Source organism: Fukomys damarensis, unplaced genomic scaffold (assembly GCF_012274545.1).
Source record: "Fukomys damarensis isolate Sample0158 unplaced genomic scaffold, DMR_v1.0_HiC HiC_scaffold_35, whole genome shotgun sequence".
NCBI classification, from domain to species: domain Eukaryota; kingdom Metazoa; phylum Chordata; class Mammalia; order Rodentia; family Bathyergidae; genus Fukomys; species Fukomys damarensis.
In genome coordinates, this window is record NW_022900947.1 from 11929204 (window position 1) to 11952569 (window position 23366).

At 32.8% G+C, this 23366-nt stretch overlaps 1 protein-coding gene across 9 annotated transcripts in view; it reads right to left on the reverse strand.

Moving 5' to 3' along the window:
- Lcorl (ligand dependent nuclear receptor corepressor like) overlaps positions 1-23366 on the reverse strand; it is a 171712-nt gene that overhangs the window by 105994 nt on the left and 42352 nt on the right. For 4 of the 9 annotated variants that reach the window (XM_010641902.3, XM_010641894.2, XM_033758938.1 and 1 more), the window contains exons 3-4: positions 13007-13086; positions 11996-12125 (exon numbers count right to left, since the gene is read on the reverse strand). In XM_010641902.3, the coding sequence (XP_010640204.1) occupies positions 11996-12125; positions 13007-13086 (210 nt within the window). Of the gene's footprint in view, positions 1-10510; positions 10548-11995; positions 12126-13006; positions 13087-23366 lie in introns of those variants that run through there. The other 5 variants (XM_010641895.2, XM_010641897.2, XM_010641898.2 and 2 more) reach the window with 2 other exon arrangements.

The window sequence follows — 23366 nt, forward strand, 5'->3', positions numbered from 1 at the left end:
TTCATTCCATTTCTTTTATGGCTTCAGCTGATGGTTCAGAGCTCATTCCATGGCTGCAGCATGAGAGGATCTCAGGTATTTACTTACTATACTATACATTGTACTTCACTAATTCACCAGTTTACTATCACTTTACTCACCAACAAACATGTATAGGAACTATGTAAAGTCTAACCCTTACCACCAAATTTTTCACTCAAGCAACTCTCCAACTTTTTCATTAAAGCATTTTTAAACTGCCTTATTTATTTTGCTGAGTACTACCAGGAATCATTTGTTTACATTATAGTACATATTCCTTGGTAATGCTATTTAACTGCTATTTCTTTGTGTCAGACAACTAATCTCTAACACATTTCCATCACCTTGGACCACCAGCGGTACATGTATGACTCCCAGGGGGACAGCTTGTCCCACTAGTATTACAAATAGATCTAATCAGTTTTATCAGTCAAAAGTTTTACTAATAAAGTCTTAAATGGACAATTTAGTTAGCTGCTTGAATCTGAATAATTACTGCCTAAATATAAATATTATTTGTACCAATTAAAATTACTACAATAAGCAAAGATTCATTTATTTCATTAGAAGAAATTTATTTATATTGGTGAATTTCTTTAAAACATTTTATACATTAAGGTGTGCAGAGTGCGCAAAACATCAAAATGCATTTGGCTTTTTGAAGCTTTTTGAAGCCACAGTGGCACCCAGATAATTTTTGATAACACACTTTACATTTATGAATTTCATAAATAAGTTTCTATAAAGCAAATGTTTGAGTAATTTGCACCAATGGCATTTCTTCAAGAGTTAGTCATCATTAATTCTCTAAATTTTAACATGGAAATCTTACAAGCAACCCATTGCTTGTGTGTATAATATACACTTCCAACTGCTATACCACAATTAGCTGTATTCTAATTTTTATATCATTTTAATGTTTTCCTTAAGGAACTGTAATATGATGACATCATTTGCTAAATCATGCCTTTCTTTGTTTTACTGTAATTAAATATACGATCAGGTTTTATGTTTCTAAGTTTTCTATCAGTGCACATGTATAATTTTTACAAGTTAACATACAAATGGTTCTTTTAGCAGTCCATTTGATAAATTTTACACCAGAAAGATTTCCAAAGTTTATGATTTTTTCACGTTTTTGTTGTCTTTGCTTGTACCGGTAAAAATTTTCAATTTGGTTGTATTATGCTGTAAAAATGTTTTTTTTTTTTTTTGTGAAAGTTCTTCTGCATAGTTGAATAATAACTATGTGCATATGTGTGGTGTTCAATAAGCCATTTATTAATTTTAAAACATCACAGGAGTGCCCGCTTATTGAAGGTTTTTTCCACCATAGACATCTAAACCATTGATGTAAACATTGGCAAACATAACTTATGTAATTTTATTCTGTATTTGTGCCATTTTCCTTCGATGTACTGGTGAAAAACACAGGTTGTGCACTTGCCATAAAATAATACTTTCATCTATCACTGTATTTTTTTCAGGTTTTATTGCATTCCTGAATATACTGATAATTTCTTCCATGATTTTCCTAAATTTATTCAAGGACTCCTCAGTTCTGCACACGGTATTGTCAGATTACCTTTCATAAAATCGCTATCATTACCTCCACTCTGTATGTTCCTTTATTTTGTCCGCATGGCACTGTATCTTTACATATTCACATGTATCTAGTATGTATCACCTTCTTGCTCTCATTAGAATACAAAAGTTTGTAAGGACAAGGATCTTTTTGTCTTTGTTCAGTGCACAGTAACAGGTATGTAGTAGATTAGTAGCTCTTTGTTGAATTAATGACTAAAATGGCCCAGAAATTTGCTTTGTAAAGCCAAATGCACTTGTCTTACTTAGGAGAAAAATCATGCTTGGGGAAAGAAAGGACTAAATTAGTAACATTCTATAGAAGATAGTATGATATAGTTGGTTAGTTTATAAGTTACTCAAGAAAGTTAGAATACTATATAAAAATTTTCATTAAAAACTGTTAGAGGATCAGGATGATATGTATATATACCAATTTCTCATGATGAATACAGTTATTATGTATCACAAACATATGTTAATAAAAAATTAAAAAAATAAAAAACTAAGTACTAACCAGGCATGGTTCCTCTGTTGACTTCCATATAAAAAAGTGCTCCTTGCTGTTCAGGACTATGTGTAGATGATATGCAGTATAATACAGTTGATTAGGTGTAATTTCACCATCTTCATGTTAGAGACAGTGTGTAACAAAGGAAATGACCACAGGACATGTGGTCATTTAAAACATAGAGCCCAGAACCGGGGACTTAGTTCAGTGGTGCTGTCATCTGCCTCGAAAGTACAAGGTTCTGAGTTCAATCCCCAGTACCAAAAATAAATAAATAAATGAGCCCAAAATAGAATTACATCTTTTTTTTTTTTTAACAGGACAACACTTTCCCCCTGTCACCCACTAGATTATACTTTCTCCAATGACTTAGAATATGAAAAGAAATTATTTGGAGTAAAGAACAATATAATGATAAATGAAAGAATCAATTTCTTCTCCAGATTTGTTAAAATATTTACTTCAAAAGAATATTAGGATGTCAGGAGTGGTTGTGCACACCTGTAATCCCAGCACACAGGAAGCTGAGGCAGGAGATCACTTCAAGTTTGATGCCAACATAGGATACACAGTGAGTTCAAGACCAGCCTAAACTACATATTGAGACTCTGTCTCAAAAAAAAAAACAAAACAAAACAAAAAAAGAGGTTATGTAAAACCATCGAAAGAATAATGAGTAAACATTTTCTTTCAGAAATCTGGAAATAACTTACACTGTAGTATTTTGGTCTGATCCCCAAACATGTTAGAATAGCAGTATTTACACATCATCTGTGAGGATTTCCTACAGATTTTTTTGTGAAGTTCTGTGTTAACTGATTGTGTCAACTTGAGTAAGAAATGCCCAACTAAATTGGAATAGCACAGCTCTGCATGGCTGAAGGGATTGAAGACAGAAGACCCACCCTGGGTGGGAGTACCAGCAACCAACAGGCTTGCTGTCTAAATGAAATAAAAGGGAAATGAAGAAGGAAGGCTTGCTTCTGTTTCTTTGGAGGAGCTCGTCTTCACTTTCACCTTCAATATCATCTTCTGGCTTCCAGAACAGACCCTTTGGTCTCCTGATATGGACTCACAAGGGACACTACTGTGAGCTCTAGGCCTTCAACTGAAGATTTAGGATCTCTAGTACACAAACAACCTTTCTGGACTTTTCCACACCTGATTCTGTGGGCAGCCACCATTAGCCAATCTTGCAAATTCTTATATACTTGTTATCTTGCATTAAATCTGTGTCTAGCGAGAACTGACTTATACAGATTTTGGAACTAACAGTGGGACACTATTCTCTCTTTGAAAAACAGCTCTTGGGCTGCTACTGGGTCTTAGTAGAAAGTACATACTTGCCATGTCACCTGAGTAGTCTGTCATGAGCTGAGTATTATCTGATCCACCAAGTTATAAAACTGAACGTGCACAGCAATAGTTCATCTTTAAATGGAAATAGTAATACATGATCAAGGCAGAGCAGGGCCAGAAGGCACAACTAATTTACATAAAGAAGTTGCTCAGATGCCCAGGGCTCCTCCTACTCCTGCTATATTACCTTCTGCCTCCCCACATGCACCTAAGGCCTCATGGGGTAAAACATATGATCAGCTGTCAGAGGAAGAGAAGGCTGGGCCCTGATTTAAGGATGGTTCTGTACATTATGCAAGCATTACCCACAAATGGCATTACAGTCCATTTTCAGGACATCCTGAAAGACAGTAGTGAAGAGAAATCTTCACAGTGAGTATAAATTATGGCAGTATGCCTGGTAGTACATTTTGCCTGAAAGGAAAAATGGCCAGTTGTGCAAAAGTATACTGATTTTATGGGTTGTAACTAACAGTCTGGCTGGATGGTCAGGAACTTGTAAAGAACATACTAGAAAATTTTTAAAAGATGGGGAAGAGGTATATAGATAGATCTCTCCATATAGGCAAGGAATATAAAAATATTTGTATCTCATGTAAATACTAACCAAAAAGTGACTTCAGCAGAAGAGGACCCTTATCATTCAAGTGGATAGGATGATTTGTTCTGTAGCTAGCTGTCAATCTTTTAAACTACCCCTGTAATTGTCTAATGGGTAGCTGCTCATGAACAGAGTGGCCATGGTGTTAGGAAGGGAGTTTATGCATGGATTTAGCATTATAGAGTCCCACTCCCCAAGTCTGATCTGGCGAGTCAATGCTGAATGCCCAATATGCCAGCAGCAGAGATCAACATTGAGGTCCCCAATATGATATCATTTCCTGGGGTGATTAACCTGTGACCTGGTGGCAGGTTGATTATACTGGACCACTATCACCATGGAAAGGACAGTGCTTTGTCCTTACTGGCATAGATATTATCTGGATATGGATTTGTCTTCCTGCACATAATGTCTCTGCCAAAACTTCCTTCTTTGGACTTAGAGAATGCCTTATTCACCATCATGTAATTCTACACAGCATTGCCTCTGACCAAGAAACATATTTTATGGCCAAAGAAATACGGCAATGGGTTCATGCTTATGGAATTGGTCTTACCACATTCCTTACCATCCAAAAGGAATTGGAATGATAGAAAGGTGGAATGGTCTTTTGAAGACAGTTACAAAGCCAGCTAGGTGGCAACAGCTTGCAGGGCTGGGACAAAGGTTCTTTAAAAGGCTGTATATGCTCTGAATCAGCATTCACTATACGGTATGTCTTGCACAGCCAGAATTCATGAGTCCAGATGTGAAGGAGGAGAAATAGGAATGGTAGCATTCATCATTACCTATAGTAATCCACTAGCAAGTTTTGCTTACTGTTCATGTGATCTAGTGTTCTGATGGGTTACAAATCTTAGTTCGAGAGAAGGTAAGGCTTGTGTCATGAAGTAAAACAATGATATCACTAAAGTAGAAGCTAAGACTTCCCCCTGGTCATTTGATCTCCTCATGCCTCTGAGGAAACAAGCTAAAAAGGGAATTAACAGTGTTAGCAGGCGTGACTGACCCAGACTATCAAGGGGAAACTGGACTATTATTCCACAGTGGAGGAAAGGAAGAATATACTTGGAATACAGGAGAGATCCTCTAGGGGTGCTCCTGGGATTAAGGTTAATGGGAAAACTACAATAACCCTATCCAGGCAGGATGAAAAAAGGTCCAGAACATTCAGGAATGAAAGTATGGGTTACCCCACCACCAGGAAAAGAACCAAAACCTGCTGAGGTGCTTTCTGAAGGCCAAGGGAAAACAGAATGGGTAGTAGAAGAAAATAGTTCTAAATACCAGCTGCAATCCTGTGATCAGTTTCAGAAATGATTAGTTCTTTCCTAATATGCTTCCTATGTAATATAATGTTGATAGACTTAATATTGGTTCTGAACTATTGTTAAGCCCATGTTTAGTTATGAAATTTAGGAGTAAGCATCACCCAAAGTAAACTTGCTTTCTGCATTTCTAATTGTATGCAGGAAAGTTGTAACACGTTGGGTGTAATTATGAACTTGTCTTTATATTTAGACACCGGCTGGGGCCAGGGATTTAGCTCAGCGGTTTGGTGGCCTGCCTTGCAAGCACAAGGACCTGAGTTCGATCCCTGGTACCAAAAAAAAAAAAAAAAAAAAAAAAAAAAAAAAAAAAATGTAGACACTGGCTGTCAAGTTGACAAGTAGACTGCAATAGCTAACTGATCGTGTCAACTTGAGTAAGAAACACCCAATTAAATTGGATCAGCATAGTTCTGAGTATGGCTGAAGGGACTGATGACACATGTCAGATTTAGGATAGATTTAAATGTAGAGCCCGGATGATAGGTTAGATGTGGGGTACAAAAGATACTGAGAAATCAAGAAAGGGTCCTAGCTCTTGGGCCTGACCAACTGGGACACAAATGACACTTTTTACAAGATAGGAAAGGTTGAGGTAGGGAAAGGGATTAAAATATTCTGTTTTAGATGGGTAATTCTTACATGTCTATTAGACAGTTTAACAGAAAAAAATATCAAGTAGATAGTTAGAAATAAGAGCATAAAGTGAAAGAAAGGTCAGGATTACATTTAATATTTAAGTATCATCATATACACGATAACCAAAATTACTGGACTGAATGAGATCATCAAGTGCATGAAGGTAGATCATGAAAGGAAAACAGCTGAAGATTAACTCCTATAACTCTTTAACATTTAAAGACCAGGAAGACAAGAATGAACAAGAAGCAACCTGAAGGAAACATTTAGGAAAAGGAGAAAAAAAATCAGAATGATACAGTTTCTCAGAATCAAAGAAAGATAGTCATTAACTCTTTCAAATGATTCTGGATAGCTGAAGAAGATGGATACTTTGAGATGGTAAGATGAAAACATCCATGAAATTGAAATGGTATGGAAGGAATGTCTAGAAGAGTTGAAAAGAGAAGGTGAGGTAAAAGTATACACAATGACAAACATTTATCAAACACTTACTGTACACTTGGTCTTTGAAACATATTAAACAAAATTAAAAATTTCAATTCTTCATATACCTTTAATCTAGTACAACACAGTAAATTAAATAACAGAAGGTAACTGTGCCAAAAAAGGAGATGGGATTTTTCGTTTTTGGAGGCTTAAAAGAGATGTATAAAATAACTACCTTTAAGACAAGAAATTGGCAAGATAAGTCAGACTTAGAAAGTCATCATGATTACGTGTTTCACTCTGGTCAATTTCCATTCTTACAGGGCAAGAATATAATAAATGGGAACTGGATTAAAATATGGGTAGGGTTCTGAGAGGCAAATATGAAAGAGAAAAAAACCTAACTTTTCATTATATGAAGTAATCACAGTGATCAAGCACAGTATCTGAGCTGAGTAAATAAAAGAGTAAAGTCATAAGGAGACAAACATGAAAAACAAAGTGGTTAAAAATTAAAGGTTTCAATGAAGAAAAAAAATGAATGGAAGTATTGAACTATAACAGTGGTCAGAAAAAGCTGGGCAAAATTAGATGTAGGAAGGAGTAAAGATGTAAGGATGATCAAGGGAAAGGTGGTAGGCGTATAACAGAGGAAAACATTGGCTACAAAGAAGACAAGTAATGAAAGACCAGGTGTTAGATGTAACAGCTATACAGAATTTAAAGTCACCCTGAACTCTGATGAGAATATATCTAGAGGAAGAAAGCAAAAAGGCTGGTTAGAGGTCTGCAACATGGCAATATTGAAGGAGCTCAGGGTTTTGAGTGAGGAGGACAAATTAATGACTATGAAGCCCCTATAAAGATCTTAGAAGGTGCCTGCCAGTTTTATCATAAGGAATTAAAAACAACCAGCAAGTGAGATGCATACAGAAATATCTTTTGTTTTTTGGAAGTTTTTTTTGGTACTGGGGATTGAACTCACGTCCTTGTGCTTGCAAGGCAGGCACCAGAACTACTGAGTTAAATCCCCAGCCCCAGAAAAATCTTTTATAATATTTAGGTTTCAATAATAGCACAAAGTTAAGGACTATTAAGAGACAGGGATTTTGTTAAAGAAAGACTTCAAGTTCCTACAGCCACAGCAGAGAGGGTATGGGTGTGTGCAAAGGGGCAGGAGAATGGGTTGAATCAATGGAATAAAAAAGTGTGAGGCATGTAAGAAATTGAATGATAATTAAGACTTCGAAGTTTTCCTTTAATCCTTTTTAATTTCTCCTGGCTGGCACGGCAAGTGAAAGGGTGATCTTATGAGAAATACAAAAAGTCTTAAATCCAATTTTATTCTCAATTGTATTCTTAGTATTTGATTAGTATCCTACAAGTACAAGGTAAAACAACTTGAAAAGTTTTTTCATTAATATTGTTGAACTCAATCCATAACTGTATGTGAATTATTTTAATTGCACAAATGCACAGTTCCAAGATTTATAAAAGGGACACCCACAAAAGGGAAATTCAAAGTATGATCATAGTGATATTATGAACAAACAAATGCAGAAGGGGACATTAAAGCCTGAAGGAATCTTATCAAATTTATACAGACATTTATTGTATCTGTATTTAGAAAAAAGCAATAAAAAATTGACACCGTCCACTTCTAATAAATATTTCATCAGTCACAAAACAGTTGGTCAATGAACTGAATTAACATTTACTTAATTCTATATCGTAATGTTTAAACATTAAGTGTTTGAAGAGAAAAAAAAATTTGTGTTCAGAAAAGGGATGGAAAGCTTTACATACAAGCTATCGATTTAAAGGGAAAAGGTTGATTAATAAGAGTTTTCAAATAACTGCATCAAATCCATCAATTTTGGGGGGAAACAAAACAAAACATGATACCTTCTCAGAATAGTAGCTACTTGATCGCTAAAGGTAAACAAAAGTAAAACATAAAGCAGGAAAAACATTTTGACAAAGAACAATTTCACTTTATTATATATTCAGTATATATATCTGTTCAATTGAGTCAAGGCCAGTAGCTTTAATTTAAAAATAAAAATGAGACATCTCCCTGAATCACAAATCAGTTACTTACATACTTCAGGTGAAAGAAAAGGCAAAGCTAAAAGTCAAATAAACTAGTTTGCATTTCATGGAGATAACTCTGTACAAGGCATTTTATATTCATAAGCCTATGCTCATCCATATTCAAAACACACTGAGTGATGTTTATACTAATACAATAATCCTTAAATACAATGTAAGAGAAGTATACTGCATGTAAAGGCTAAATAACTCACTTTTTAAAAAAGCATGAAATACTTATAACCCTGAATAGTTGGAGAACCTGAGAGATAATTGTAGTTTATCTTAGTACTAATTCATTCAATATTTAGAAAAACAGAAAGATAACTTAGATATAGATTATCTTAGAAATAATTAATTCATTCACAAAATATTTACTGAGGACACATATTGTCCTAGATACTGAGGACTCCACAATAAACAAAGCAAAATCCTTATTATCATAGAGATTTCATTCTATTTTAGTACTCTTAGTTATTATAGGGTTAAACCCTGAAAGGAATAAATCTTGAAACATTTCCTGAAGTACAGAATATACAAATGTAGTTAAAATTTCACAGAACCTTACTCCCATTTTATATATTCAGCCCTGAAAGAGTATTTTTTTTTTAAATAATTACAATGGATAATGGATTGTCTGAGTTGTCTCTAAACTTTCACCATCCCAAAGGTTAAGGCTGGGGACACGCCTAAATTCTGTTATTAAATACTACTATACAAGTTCTAATCACTAAAAAGAGAAAAATATAGCAGCTCAAGTAAAGGAAAAAAAAAGGTCATGGGAAATGTACAAGTTGTCTCACAATTTCTTTCTATTCTGCCTAATCCAAATAAAACAATCCCTATTCTAGGCTGCTACATAGTGGAGAATAGGAACTGTTATCTATTTAGTATTTTTAAAAAAATTGGTTCTTCTTATATAGAACACTTTTCATCTTAATTTCTTCTTGAAATGTTTATAAGACAGAATTAGAAGACATGCCACAGTATTTAATTTCACTAAACATCATAGCCTCTACCAGTTAATAAGATAGTAAAACAATGCCTACCTCTAAATATTGTTTTAGAGCTAAATGAGATAAAGCATAAAAAAGGTCTTAGTGCTTAACCATAATTAGTGATATCAATCATTATCATTATTCCAGGTAGGAACATTCTCAATAACAATGGCTTATACTAACCATCAGCACAATCTCAAAAAACAAGTTTGGAAACACAATAAACAAGCTATAATAGGGTATCACAAGATTTATTTATCCAAAATTTCTAATAATGAATTAATGTGGGGAAATCTTAAACAAAACCTCATTAACAAGATGCTTAATATTTTATCTGATACTCTAAAGATTCAGGAGTATTTTGTCTTTAAAAATATATTTCTTGCCTTTTATATCAAAGTAGAGTGGAACAGAATTTGAGTAGAACTCAAAAGATAAACAATAAACAAACCAGGTAATGGAGTTAAGACCATTTGAATGACAGTGTTATTATCTTCTAGCCTGGTCCTGGTCAGACCATATTGGAAATCTCTACAACGATTTTATAAAAACAAAAAACAAAACAAAAACAAAACCCAAAACAAAACAAAAAATCCACCAAAAAACCAACAATATTAAAAAGGTAAAGGCCTGGGGATATGGGTCAATAATAAAGTGCTTGCCTAGCATGCAAGAATCCCTGAGTTTAATCCTCAATATCACATTCAAGCACACACGCATGTGCAAACATGTGCATGAAAACTCCATGTAACCTAATAGAAAACTCATTATGTTTAACTAAATCTAGAAAGTAAAAATGAACTACAAATAAAAGAATGAACAAGGCCCTGAAATAAAATAAAAACATCAAGGAATCTTTAATTTAAAAACTCTTCAATCTTCAAAGGATCATCAAGAAAACCAAGAAATCTTCAAAGGGAGAGGTCACTAAATATCCAACAACACTCACCCAACCATTGGTAGGAGATCTCTTGGACACTCAGATGCTTGAATCAGCTGAAATAGTACCAAGTTTTTACTGATTACTCTTAACAGGGAAACGGCGCACAGGCTAACTCCATACTATCAAAAATTGAAGGTAATTATTATTGATAATTCTAGTTACTACTATTAAAAACAAATCAAAGGAAAAGGAGATGGAAGGATGAGTTCCAAGGTAAGTGAAACTTAGTATGTACATATGTGTAAATGTATTTCCTCCAGTTTACTTAGTGATATAAGTCTGAAAAATATAGTGACAGAATAAAACTTTCCTAACTTAATGTTCTAAAATCCTAAACTGTGCAACATGTTTTTAATATTGGTTCAAATTGAAATTTTTGAAGAAAATAATTTGTTTTCTAAAGATATTACAAATTCTCCAACACCAAGTACTTTAGTAACATACGAAAAAGTTTATAGTCTCTTGCACTTAAAAAATACTTAACTTCAGGCCTTTGAATTATACTAATGATTCTATTCAGAGGACTCATGTATTTCAACACATGAAAGAACTCATATTCCTTAACACTAAAGAAATGATTCTCAAAGGTGAAGAATATTTTCAACATTATTTATTACAACATGAAAGTTATCAATTTAATATAAAATATCTGATGGCATCTAATTTTATAGGATAAAAAGAGCCACCACCTATAAGAGAAAATAGTTTTCTTTAATCTCAAGAAACCAAGGGATAGAACTATGCTGCCCATCAGACACCATATCTTACTCCAAAGATCCCTAGGGTAAAAAAAAAAACCAAAAGAGGATATTGTACTACTATAGGAATGGCTAAAATAAAAAAGTGGAAGATTCTGTATTTTTCCCAAATTAGTAAAATACCACTAGAAATAATAAAGTAACACTAACTATAAAAACCACTTTTGTGTGATGGATGTATTGTCAAGAGAACAAGTAAAACAACGTGAATTTGGTTTCAACAGTTTAAATAGATAAGTAAAAAAATTAACTTAATGTCAAGAAAGCATATTCAAGCTAACAAATTACTGCAACAGTGTGCCAGCAAACATACTCCAACATGGCTGATACTAACTGTAGGGAAATTTTGTAATATAATACACCTGTAATTGAACATTCCACTCTTGAAGCCTTGAGAATAGCAATAAAATAAGAAAATCCAGAAGCACAAAAATATTTGAAAAACTACCTATAGTAAGTTGGAAAATATGATGAAGACAGAAAGAGATTTGAGGACAAAATGCTAAAAAGGAATACCTAAATACAAGACTAGCACTACAATGATTTGGAATTCTACTGCTCCTAAAAATACGACCAAAAAGTATAGGTACAGAATGAATTAAGAATACAGTAGGGACTGACATATTAAAAAATCCAACTGATATATATATACAAGGGCCTTGTCTAAGAAAAAGTTCAAATATTGAAAGTCTCTATTGCAAAATTTAAACAACAAAGTATATCAGTGTATTACCTTTCTTTCGAAAGAGTGCATTTAGGTAATTTTCAGCTTGGCATTCAATCTTATCAGTGTTGGACTGGCCCTGAGATGATAACTCCTCTGTTGGTGTTGACTGTGAAGAATCAAGGGATGGTATACAATCCTAAAATTATAAAAAAATCATCAAATTACTTTTTATTTAATCAAAATTAATTTTCTAAATCAAATCTCTAAATTGTCATTTTTCTACCTTTTAAATTATTCCAAATTATATCAAATGAACATTAAAAAAAAAATCTCAGAAAGAAGGTCCAAATGCCTTGATTTTTAGCAAAATTACAATGAAAAAAAAAAAGGAAGAGCAGTTGAAACATAAAATACAGGGCCAAATAAATTCATTATATAGTATGGTAGTACTGCAATCCTATCAGAGTTTTAGCAACAAAGCAGATATATTTACCCACTAATCTGAACTAAATCAGTACAGATTCTCAAGTTCTCATTTCTTCTCACAACAGTGGATAAGACATCAGGGTATCCTACCAAACAAGATTCTGGCTGTGTATACTTTATATCCTTATCCCCTAGGTATTTACTATATTTCATCATTTACACAGGAAATATTTATGAAAGCTAAAAGATGTCAAGAGTAAGTGAAAGGCGAAAAAATAGTAGCACATCATCTCCTTACTAGAGATTCCTAAGAAATCAGACTGTAGGGTGTTCTAGCCTAAGCTAGGTCTCCAATCTTACTCTGTATACCTAAATACCAAAATGACCTCAAGTAAATTCATGAGTCAGGGAATAAAAAATAATTATGAAATAAGCAAAAAAGATGAATATTCTAGGGGTTTTCACCTGCAAATTAAAAGACTAAATGTTGGACTTTCAGTATAAACTCTGATATATTATTCTTACTTAGCAAAATCAGTATTTAAAGTTTCACTGTGAGTCACACATTTTCAGGACAAAGTAAGTTAAAAAGAGAATTCAGTTACAATTGTGCAATTAGTTTAAAAATAATTTCACAGCACTAAAACTTACACTGACTGCTTCTCTCTGGAGGTTACAAAATGAACATTTTTCATCCATAGACCAGTCAGTCAGCTCTTCTGGTTCACAGTCTTTAAAAGAGGGAAAAATATTCATTAAATACACTAACTTTATTTATAACTAATAAAAATTTCCATAGCAATGGTAAAAGAAAATAAAAAACTAACTACTAACAGTAAGGGGTGGAGCCTACTTTTAAATTAAGCTAATGACATCTAGAAAGAAGAAAAAGAGAGAAAGCTACAAGAAGAGTACTGTAATTTTGCACTGGTATGAGACAAAGCAGCAAGAACAATGAGCTGGTCAAATTTAACAATTTTCCAACAACAAGGTTGTAAAGTATCACCTAACTTTCTGGAATATTCAATTTATCATCTGTTCAGTAATTTTATTTTTATTTCACAATGAAGGAAATCAGAACAAAGAAAATGATATGGGAAGGAAAGTAATAAATTCGCACATCATAAAAGACAACGTAAAACAGAAAAGTGAAAGAAAACACCAGGCAAGATCCACAGATTTGACAAAATAGAAAGACACCTATAAAAACGAGTAGTAATTTATAGATCAAAAATCAAATCAGATTTTTATTACATTTTCAAAAACTATTATACAACTATAAGAGTTAAGAGTAAAAATCTGGTAAACAAATAAGATATATTATTCAATACAAAGGATAGATTTTTTTTCAGAAGATGATTCTTCATTATTTAACCGTTGTAATGTATTAGAAAGCTTCTGGAAAACAAAAGCATTTTCTATTAAAATAAATTTTATGAATGTATAACAATACTGTCATTTTAACTAAACTTGGTAGACACTGCTTTTCAAATTACCCCTCCAGGAAAATGTTGATCCAATATTTCCCCAAATAAATTCATATTCAGAACCTCAAACACCGCAAATCATTATCATACACTTTGATTTGAAAAAAATTGGTGTGCCACAAAACTTTTCCTTCACGCTTCTGAAATACACAATGCAGGTGAATATATTCCTCTGCTAAACTACACTCCCTGATTCTCTTTTTCTTCCACCACCCAACATGAGAACTTGTCCCAGATAGCCACAACTCCATCAGTCTGGAAACAATAATCACGTGGAGAAGATATGAACCCCAACCACCGCCTAAAGAGATCAGCTGACTATGATCACCTGTAAGTATGCCAGATTTTAGAGTTCTTATGCAACAATGTAGCAAAAACATGATTCATATGCCTAGACAATTTTGATAAGTCAAGGAAATCTTACGTTGTTTTTTTTTTTGTAAATCATGGCCTAGTGAAAGAAATGCAGTTTTGAAATTTTGAAAAATACCTGGCAGACCTGAGTAAGGGATATTTTAAAAATTTGTTGTAAAGTTTAGTTACGTTTCAGTGATAAATATGTGACACAGGACAGTAATTTTAGGTCAATTATGGCAATTACTAGTTATAAGATAAAGATCAAGGTATACTGAGATTATGTCACTTAGTAATTTCAGTAAGAGTTCTTTAACAAAACATGAATTAAAATAAATACCTACATAGTTAAATAAATGTCACCGAATACATCACTGAATAGAGGCTGTTAAATTTTGTTCAGTTAAAAAACATATAGCTTTGCTTACAAATATTTAATAAATACATTATCCCTTGTACAGAAATTTTTGCTTCTTCAGTCCATATAAATGATGTTGGGACACTTTTTCCCTGTACGGCAAAGTAAATTTTGAAAAACCAATGACAGACCAGGTTTCTCCTATTCTCAAATGATCTTTCCATGTAATTAAAAATTCACATTTTATTTCTCAAAAAAAACTGATAATGAATCACATTTATCTCTAAAAATATTATCCTTTTTAAAAAATGTTGAGGCATGTTGTTATATACATAAGCTCAAAACGGGTTAAATAATGTGCCTAGAAATAGCCTGACTAATAAAAAGGCAATGTCATAATGAAAGCTGATAGCAGATGACTCACAAAAGTCAAATTTACCATCATGGCTATACACTCTTGTAGTTAAAATCTGGCTCCAATCATTTTATTTAACTCAGAAAGTTAACAGACTGAAATCTAAGAACCTTGATACTGAAACATGGGCTTTTCTACATACTATATGTGGTTTCAGCAATTCCTTGGTTTCATTATCCTCATTTATAAAACGAGAGTAATAACTGCATCTTAAACTGCAGTAAAAAGTAAAAATGTATAGAACACTTAATTCCAAAAGGCATTCTTTGCATTTTTCTTCTAAATAATCTCACTTCTTTGGAAAATTATTTTTAGTGTCTTTTATGCATAGGCCACAAATTTACAGTTCTCAAGGATAATTCCAATGAAAGATAAAAAAGGATACTAAGCTAGATTCTTCATAAAGATCATGGAACAATGGTACTAAGTATGCTGATTTGGATTCAGAAAGATGTTTAACAATAGACAATGTAAATCAAAATAATTTTTCACATTAACTATATCAAAAACTTATTAACTATATTGAAAAGGAAAAAGGAAAAAACTATTCACAATCCATCATCAAGAGATGACTAGCATCTGTTATACATCCTCCTTATATTCTAGGTCTTTAAAAAAAATAAGATGTTTGGAAAGATAAGTAAAATTGATAAATATTTGGCCAGGCTAATTAGGAAAAAAAGAAAAGAAAAAACACAAAATGGACATTCCACAAAATGGATCCTATGGACATTCAAAGTTATTCTTTTTATTGTGAATAACTGTGTCCATAAATTTGGTAACTTGATGTGAAATAGACATATTCCTCACATGACATAAGCTACGAAATCTCACAAAAGGAAAAACAAACAGGCCCTTTTTGTTTGTTAAAATTTTTCCCATTAAGTTTATTGGTACATTTAAAGCAAACATAAAGTTACATTTATCATTGGGATCTTGTACCTTTTCATGATATGTCTTGGTTCCTACTTTTTCCCCATATCCCTGCCCTCCCTTTACCACTCTCACCTTTCCCTATTTACAAACACTTTGTTTCCATTTTTTCCCTTTTCCACATTTTTTCTTTTCCCTTATTTCCTTTCCCCTCTCCTTCTCACTTCCCCTTTAGCCATTTTCTTATTTCACACTATCAGTTATACCATTTGAACCTTATTAACAATTTCAGTTTTTCACGCCAGAGAAACTATTTAGTATTTACTCGTGTGTCCTGTTTATTTTACTTAAGAGTATGGCCTCAATATGCATCCATTTTCCTATGAAATGACTCTAGTTTCTCATTCTTTATGGCTGAGTTGTACTCTCCATTTTATAGAAAAACCACATCTTCTTTATCCAGTCTCCAGCTGATGGGCATCTGGGTTGTTTCCAAGTTTTGGCTATTACAAACTGTCCCGCTATAAACATGGATGCGTATCTGTATCTGTATCTCTATCTATCTATCTATCTATCTATCTATCTATCTATCTATCTATCTGAAATAGGCCCTTTTAAAAAGAAAATAAAAATATCTTCCAAGAAAGAGAGTATGAGATTTGATTTAAATTAGAATCCACCAAAAAAAAAAGTCTACACACTAGCAGTTTGTAGTACTAATTAAAAGTCTGGAAGGGAATGGCCACCACTTTGTAAGAGCACCTCTTGTAATTGTAGAGGCTGAAGGTAACATATTAATCTTGTGATGCCTCAATAAGCTTAGTATTAAAATATTTATGCAAGTTTTTCTTTTCCTGATGTACACATTTTTTGGCAGACTCTGCATTTAAAAAAACAAAAAACAGAAAGAGAAGTACTTCCTTACTCATTCCATGATTCCATCATTATCCAAATAGCAAAATATGACCAGACATCTCACCCAAGAAGATATACAGATGATCAATATCAAATGTCGTTAGGAAATTACAAATTAAGACAAGGAGATGCCACTACATAACTAAAGGAATGGTTAAAAATCCAAAACATGAACATCATCAAATGGTGGTGAGGATGTAAAGCAACAGGAGCTCCCATTCACTGCTGAAATGAGAAATGGTAGAGCTTTTTTTTTTTTTTTTTTTTTTTGGTACCGGGATTGAACTCAGGTCCTTGTGCTTGCAAGGCAGGCCACCAAACTGAGCTAAATCGCCAGCCCCGGTAGAGCTATTTTTTGAACAGTGTGGCAGTTTCTAATAAACCTAATCGTTCTCTAGCAATGATGTTCTCAGATATTAATGAAAATAAGTCGAAAACTTTTGGCTACCCAAAAACTTGTATATGAATGTTTATAGAAATTTCATTCATTCATTGTTAAAACTTGAAAGTGACCAAGATATCTTTCAACAGATGAATGGGTAGGCAAACTGTGGTATAACCACACAAGATAAGTATGCTCAGTAATAAAAAGTGCTACTGAGCTACGAAAAGACAAAAACCATTAAGTGTATAATGCTAAGTAAAAGAAGTAAATCTGAAAATGTTACATACTGTATGATTCCAAGTATATGACTTCTAGAAAAGGCAAAACTTTACAAACAGTAAATGATCCAGTGTTTTCCAAGGATGGGGGAAAAGGGAAGAAATGAATAGGTAAAGTATAGATTTTTAGGGCAGTAATACCTTTGTGCATGGTACTGCAATGGTGGAAATATGACACTGTACATTTGAAAAAATTCAAACTACACAATATGCAACAAATGAAAGTAATACAAACTACAGACTTTAATAATAATGCATAAAATTGGTTCAGCACATGACATTAATGCAGAGAAATTAAGGTATGTAGGAACTCCACTTTCTGCTCAATTTTCTCTGTAAATTTAAAACTGTGCTAATATATTGATTTTTAAAATTAGGATCATATTGTACACTTAGGCTTATTTATTACACATATTTATCATGCTCAACTATAATTCTTAATAATCTTTAATACATATGTTGAGATTTTTTTTTTTTTGATACCATGGGTCAAACTTGGGACCTTGCGCATGCAAGGCAGGTGGTGAAACCACTGAGCTAAATCCCTAGCCCCTTATATGTTGAGCTGTTTAGAGAGTTTTGTAATTCATTTAACCAATATCCTCATGCCAGATATTTAGCATGTCTTTCTCATCTTAGCATTATAAAGACTATGATTAATATACTCAGAATAAAATCTCTATCTCATACAATATTAATATATGTAAAAGAGATGATATAAATTACCTAATAAAATAGCACTATCTTCTATGGTTTTCATTATACAATTATCAATTCATATGAAAGAAAATTAGAAAACTCCTCCTCCCTGCCAAGAGAAGAAAAAGGCTAATAAGACACAAAAAGGATAACTAAAGTAGGAAATAAGAATAAATCTTTGCTTAAAAAGTCCTATGAAGGCAGGAGAAGTGCCCTTGAGGCAGAGGAAAAGAGGCCTACAGCATTGGGAACTTCTCTGCAGAATACATAAATTTATTAAGTTTGTAACATTCCAAGCTTCTTTGGGGACTTTACACCAGGAGAATAGTTAATGTTTGCCTCAAAAGATTAAAGAATCATGAGATAGATCAAAGGCAGAAAAGACCTTTATTTTGTTTCCAACAAATTAAAAATTAACAATACCCTTAACCTCTTTCAAAACCATTTAATTTGAAGGTGGTCCTGAGTTGAATTCAAAAAGTAGAATGTAAACCTTTCAAAAGACTAGTACATATATTACAGAAGTCATTAACAACATACTACATACCAAAGTTGACTTTTAAGGAAATAATGATATCAACAACATGTTTTCCTAAAGAAAACAGTAGCAGATTTGTAAACCATTTATTTAATGTAAACTTATCTAAATACTACACATTACATTTCTAATTTAAAATAATGCATAGTATAAGAATCCTTTGACATCCAATTTATTTGGTTCCTGAGTTGCTATAAGGAGCAGCCCAGATTTCCATTGAAATATCTAAAAATATACTTTAATCCATGTGATTCCGACATACATATTTTACATAGGGAGATATACCTGTAGTATACCCATACTTATAGGGTTTTTACAATTTTTTATTTTTATTAGTACATGTTTGCAATACATAATGATTTCATTCATCATGGGGAGTAGGTACATGTATATAACATCTAAATTCTTTATTTATGTCCTCTCCCTCCCTTACCCCCATCTTCTTCTACCTAATCCCCTTTCCTTTTGCAAAATATCTATCTCCCTGTTTCCTACTATGTTTTATTTTGTTCTTATGGGTATTTCTAATAAAGGTATCAACAAACAAAGCACTGCTATATAGATGATGACAAAGAAGTCAAGGTGTCTCTAAATATCTGGAGATGTTTATAATGGATAGCTTCCACATGCTTTTTCAAGAGACTCTACACTTCAACAGCAATAGTCTAATTTTCCTTAAAAAAAAGTATAACTGTCTTTTTCTTTACACACGTATATGTTCATTATTATATAAATAATATCATTATTCTTTAGCCATCAAATTTGCTCAAAAACATTTCTTAATTAAAAAAAGTAAGAGAGAAAGAATTTACCTAGGACACCTGGACAAAAAAGTTTAACAGCTGTGATAAAAAGAGCAGTGAAGGAATGGTAGGCATATGTTTAAAAAAGAGGCTGCTTGAAATCCACAGTTCAGCTAATTTATAACTTCCTTCAAAGGGCATAAAAGTATGTAAAGTACAAGATACATTTAAAGATGAATTTAAAGAATATATTGAGATACACACCAATGGAGTGCTAAATGAATTAATTATAATATTTCCACAATGAAATCATGTGCAGCCATTAAAAATGATGATCTAAAACTTTATATAGGATACCCAAATAACACTAGTATAGAAACAGTGAGAAAAAAGTATATATAGTAGTGCATATAGTATACACAATTTTAATGAAAGATTACATATATCAAAACAAATTTTACATTTTGAAGAAATGTTAACAGAGGTGATCACTGATTGGGGTTATCTCTTTCTAGTTTGTCAGTATGTTCTAATTTTCTAAAAATGAACACATGACACATATATAAATAAATAATAATCTATGGGGTTCAGCAGCACAACACTTGCGTAGCATGTATGAGGCCATGAGTTCAACTCTCAGCACTGCAAAGAAAGAAAAAAGCAAGGAATGAAGAAGAAAGAAAAGAGAGAGGGAAGGAGGAGGAATGACCTGAAAGTAAAATATGGTCACTTATTTCCTTAGAACATTCTATCTTTCATATATAAACTAATTTCTGAAGGAAAATAAAAATGTACACAAACATATGTAACTATATAAATAAATAAAGTGGGAGAAACCAAAGACTAAAATGTTACAAATTTTAACTAAGTTAAAGTTACTTCTAACTGAATATGGAAGGAAAGAGGCAAGAAACGTTGGCTGAAGAAGCATACATTGGTTAAATTTTTGATTCTTTAGATTCTGATTCTTTCTTTGTTCAGTCATAACCTCGACTGAGAAACTAGTAAAGCTATAATTAGCAGTTATAAGCACATTAAATAAAATTCCATGTAAAACTATATTAAAAGAAGAAAAAACTAAAAAGACATTTAAGAAAAAGCTCTCAGTGATAAAAATGATAAAATACATTTTGGTACATTTTGGCATCATTTTCCTTAAAGCCATGTTCTGCACATATTATCATTCATCTAACTAAAAACTGGTGATTGGAACAGATCTTTTAAACATACTTTCAGCTCTATGATTGACTCATAATTAAATTGGGTAGAAAACTAACTTCATACCAACATGATTACTCCCAAAGCACTTATGTACGCAAAAGAGAGGAGGACTGTAAAATTTCAGGGTATCAGCAGGATGCAAGGTAGCAGTGGAAAACTGACCAGATACAGTAACTAGAAATAATTCCATCAAAAATAAAAACTAGCATTACTCATTCTGTAATGAATTATACTATAAAGTTTCAGTTACATCTACAAAAATGTTTTCTTCTAGTGCTCTATGTTTCCAAGCACGCAATAAAACAGCTAAGCTATGGTATCAGAAATTATACTACAGATCAAAATCTTCCACTAGTATTTATGCCAGAGTTTTTGGAAGAGGAGGTAATAATAAATAAATGTTACATAAACATAAAACTTTCACAGAGATGATATTTCTCAGAGTGGCAACACAACCTCCAGGCTGCCTGTAAGAGGAATTACAGCGGCTTGCCTCTAAGCTGCACTGCCACACAGCAACCAGGAAATCGAGGACTTCAATGGGTTATTTTAAAAATTCGAGTACTGACCAGTTGCTAGGAAAACAAAGTTGTATACCATGTCTCTAACATGGTTAAGACCTCAAAGACCTAAAGCCATCGGCAATATATCAAGAATAACCCACAGGTGCTTTAAAAACTGTTTTGTCCCTACAGCTGTTAAGATCCCACCGCCTCCCCAAATTAGTTTAAGAAAATGTTAAATGACATGATTATAAATTTGAAAACCTCAACAAGATTAAATTTCCTTTATAGTTCTATAATTTTATAAAGTTGGGTAAAGTGCACCTGATGTTCCACATTATTCTCTTATTATATACATAATATAGTGAGTATCACTGAAAAAAACTGAAATTTGATTAATACGTAAGGATCTTAATTTACTCAGCATAGACCTCCTAATATTCCTAAGAGTTTTAGTGGGAAAAGCTCAAAGTGCGCTTTTTAAGAAGATTTCATGTATTTAAAATTATGTATGTTTCTTTTACATGAAATAAATAAGTCACACATGTGTAAATACCAAATAGTTTCTCTGGTGTGAAAAACTAAAAGTGTACATAAGCTCCAAATGGTATAATTGACAATGTGAAACAGGAAGAAAAGGGCTAAAGGTGTAGGGGAGGTGGGAAGGGTAGGTAGGGGAAAGGAAATAAGGGAAAAGAAAAAATATGAGAAAAGGAAAAAAATGGAAAAAACGTTTTTTGTTAATAGGGAAGGGAGGAGGGGGTGAAGTGAGGACAGGGGTATGGGGAAAAAATGAGAACCAAGACTTGTCATGTAAAGGCAGAAGATCCCAATGATGCATGTAACTATACTGTATACCTAAAAAGTACCAATAAACTCAATGAGAAAAAAAAATTTTAAAAATCATGTATGTTTGTTACTGAGGAGAAAACAAATTTATACATAAAAGGAAACTAAAATCATCCATAATGAATACTTCAAATATAACCACCATTAACATTTTAGTGTCTTTTTTTTCAAGTACATTTACAAAAAAAAAAACCATACAGGGACAGAGATTTAGCTCAGTGGGTCTGCTGCCTGCCTCCCAAGAACAAGGACTCAAATTCAATCCTTGAGTATTTATGCCAGAGTTTTTGGAAGAGGAGGTAATAATAAATAAATGTTACATAAACATAAAACTTTCACAGAGATGATATTTCTCAGAGTGGCAACACAACCTCCAGGCTGCCTGTAAGAGGAATTACAGCTGCTTGCCTCTAAGCTGCACTGCCACACAGCAACCAGGAACTCGAGGACTTCAATGGGTTATTTTAAAAATTCGAGTACTGACCAGTTGCTAGGAAAACAAAGTTGTATACCATGTCTCTAACATGGTTAAGACCTCAAAGACCTAAAGCCATCGGCAATATATCAAGAATAACCCACAGGTGCTTTAAAAACTGTTTTGTCCCTACAGCTGTTAAGATCCCACCGCCTCCCCAAATTAGTTTAAGAAAATGTTAAATGACATGATTATAAATTTGAAAACCTCAACAAGATTAAATTTCCTTTATAGTTCTATAATTTTATAAAGTTGGGTAAAGTGCACCTGATGTTCCACATTATTCTCTTATTATATACATAATATAGTGAGTATCACTGAAAAAAACTGAAATTTGATTAATACGTAAGGATCTTAATTTACTCAGCATAGACCTCCTAATATTCCTAAGAGTTTTAGTGGGAAAAGCACAAAGTGTGCTTTTTAAGAAGATTTCATGTATTTAAAATTATGTATGTTTCTTTTACATGAAATAAATAAGTCACACATGTGTAAATACCAAATAGTTTCTCTGGTGTGAAAAACTAAAAGTGTACATAAGCTCCAAATGGTATAATTGACAATGTGAAACAGGAAGAAAAGGGCTAAAGGTGTAGGGGAGGTGGGAAGGGTAGGTAGGGGAAAGGAAATAAGGGAAAAGAAAAAATATGAGAAAAGGAAAAAAATGGAAAAAACGTTTTTTGTTAATAGGGAAGGGAGGAGGGGGTGAAGTGAGGACAGGGGTATGGGGAAAAAATGAGAACCAAGACTTGTCATGTAAAGGCAGAAGATCCCAATGATGCATGTAACTATACTGTATACCTAAAAAGTACCAATAAACTCAATGAGAAAAAAAAATTTTAAAAATCATGTATGTTTGTTACTGAGGAGAAAACAAATTTATACATAAAAGGAAACTAAAATCATCCATAATGAATA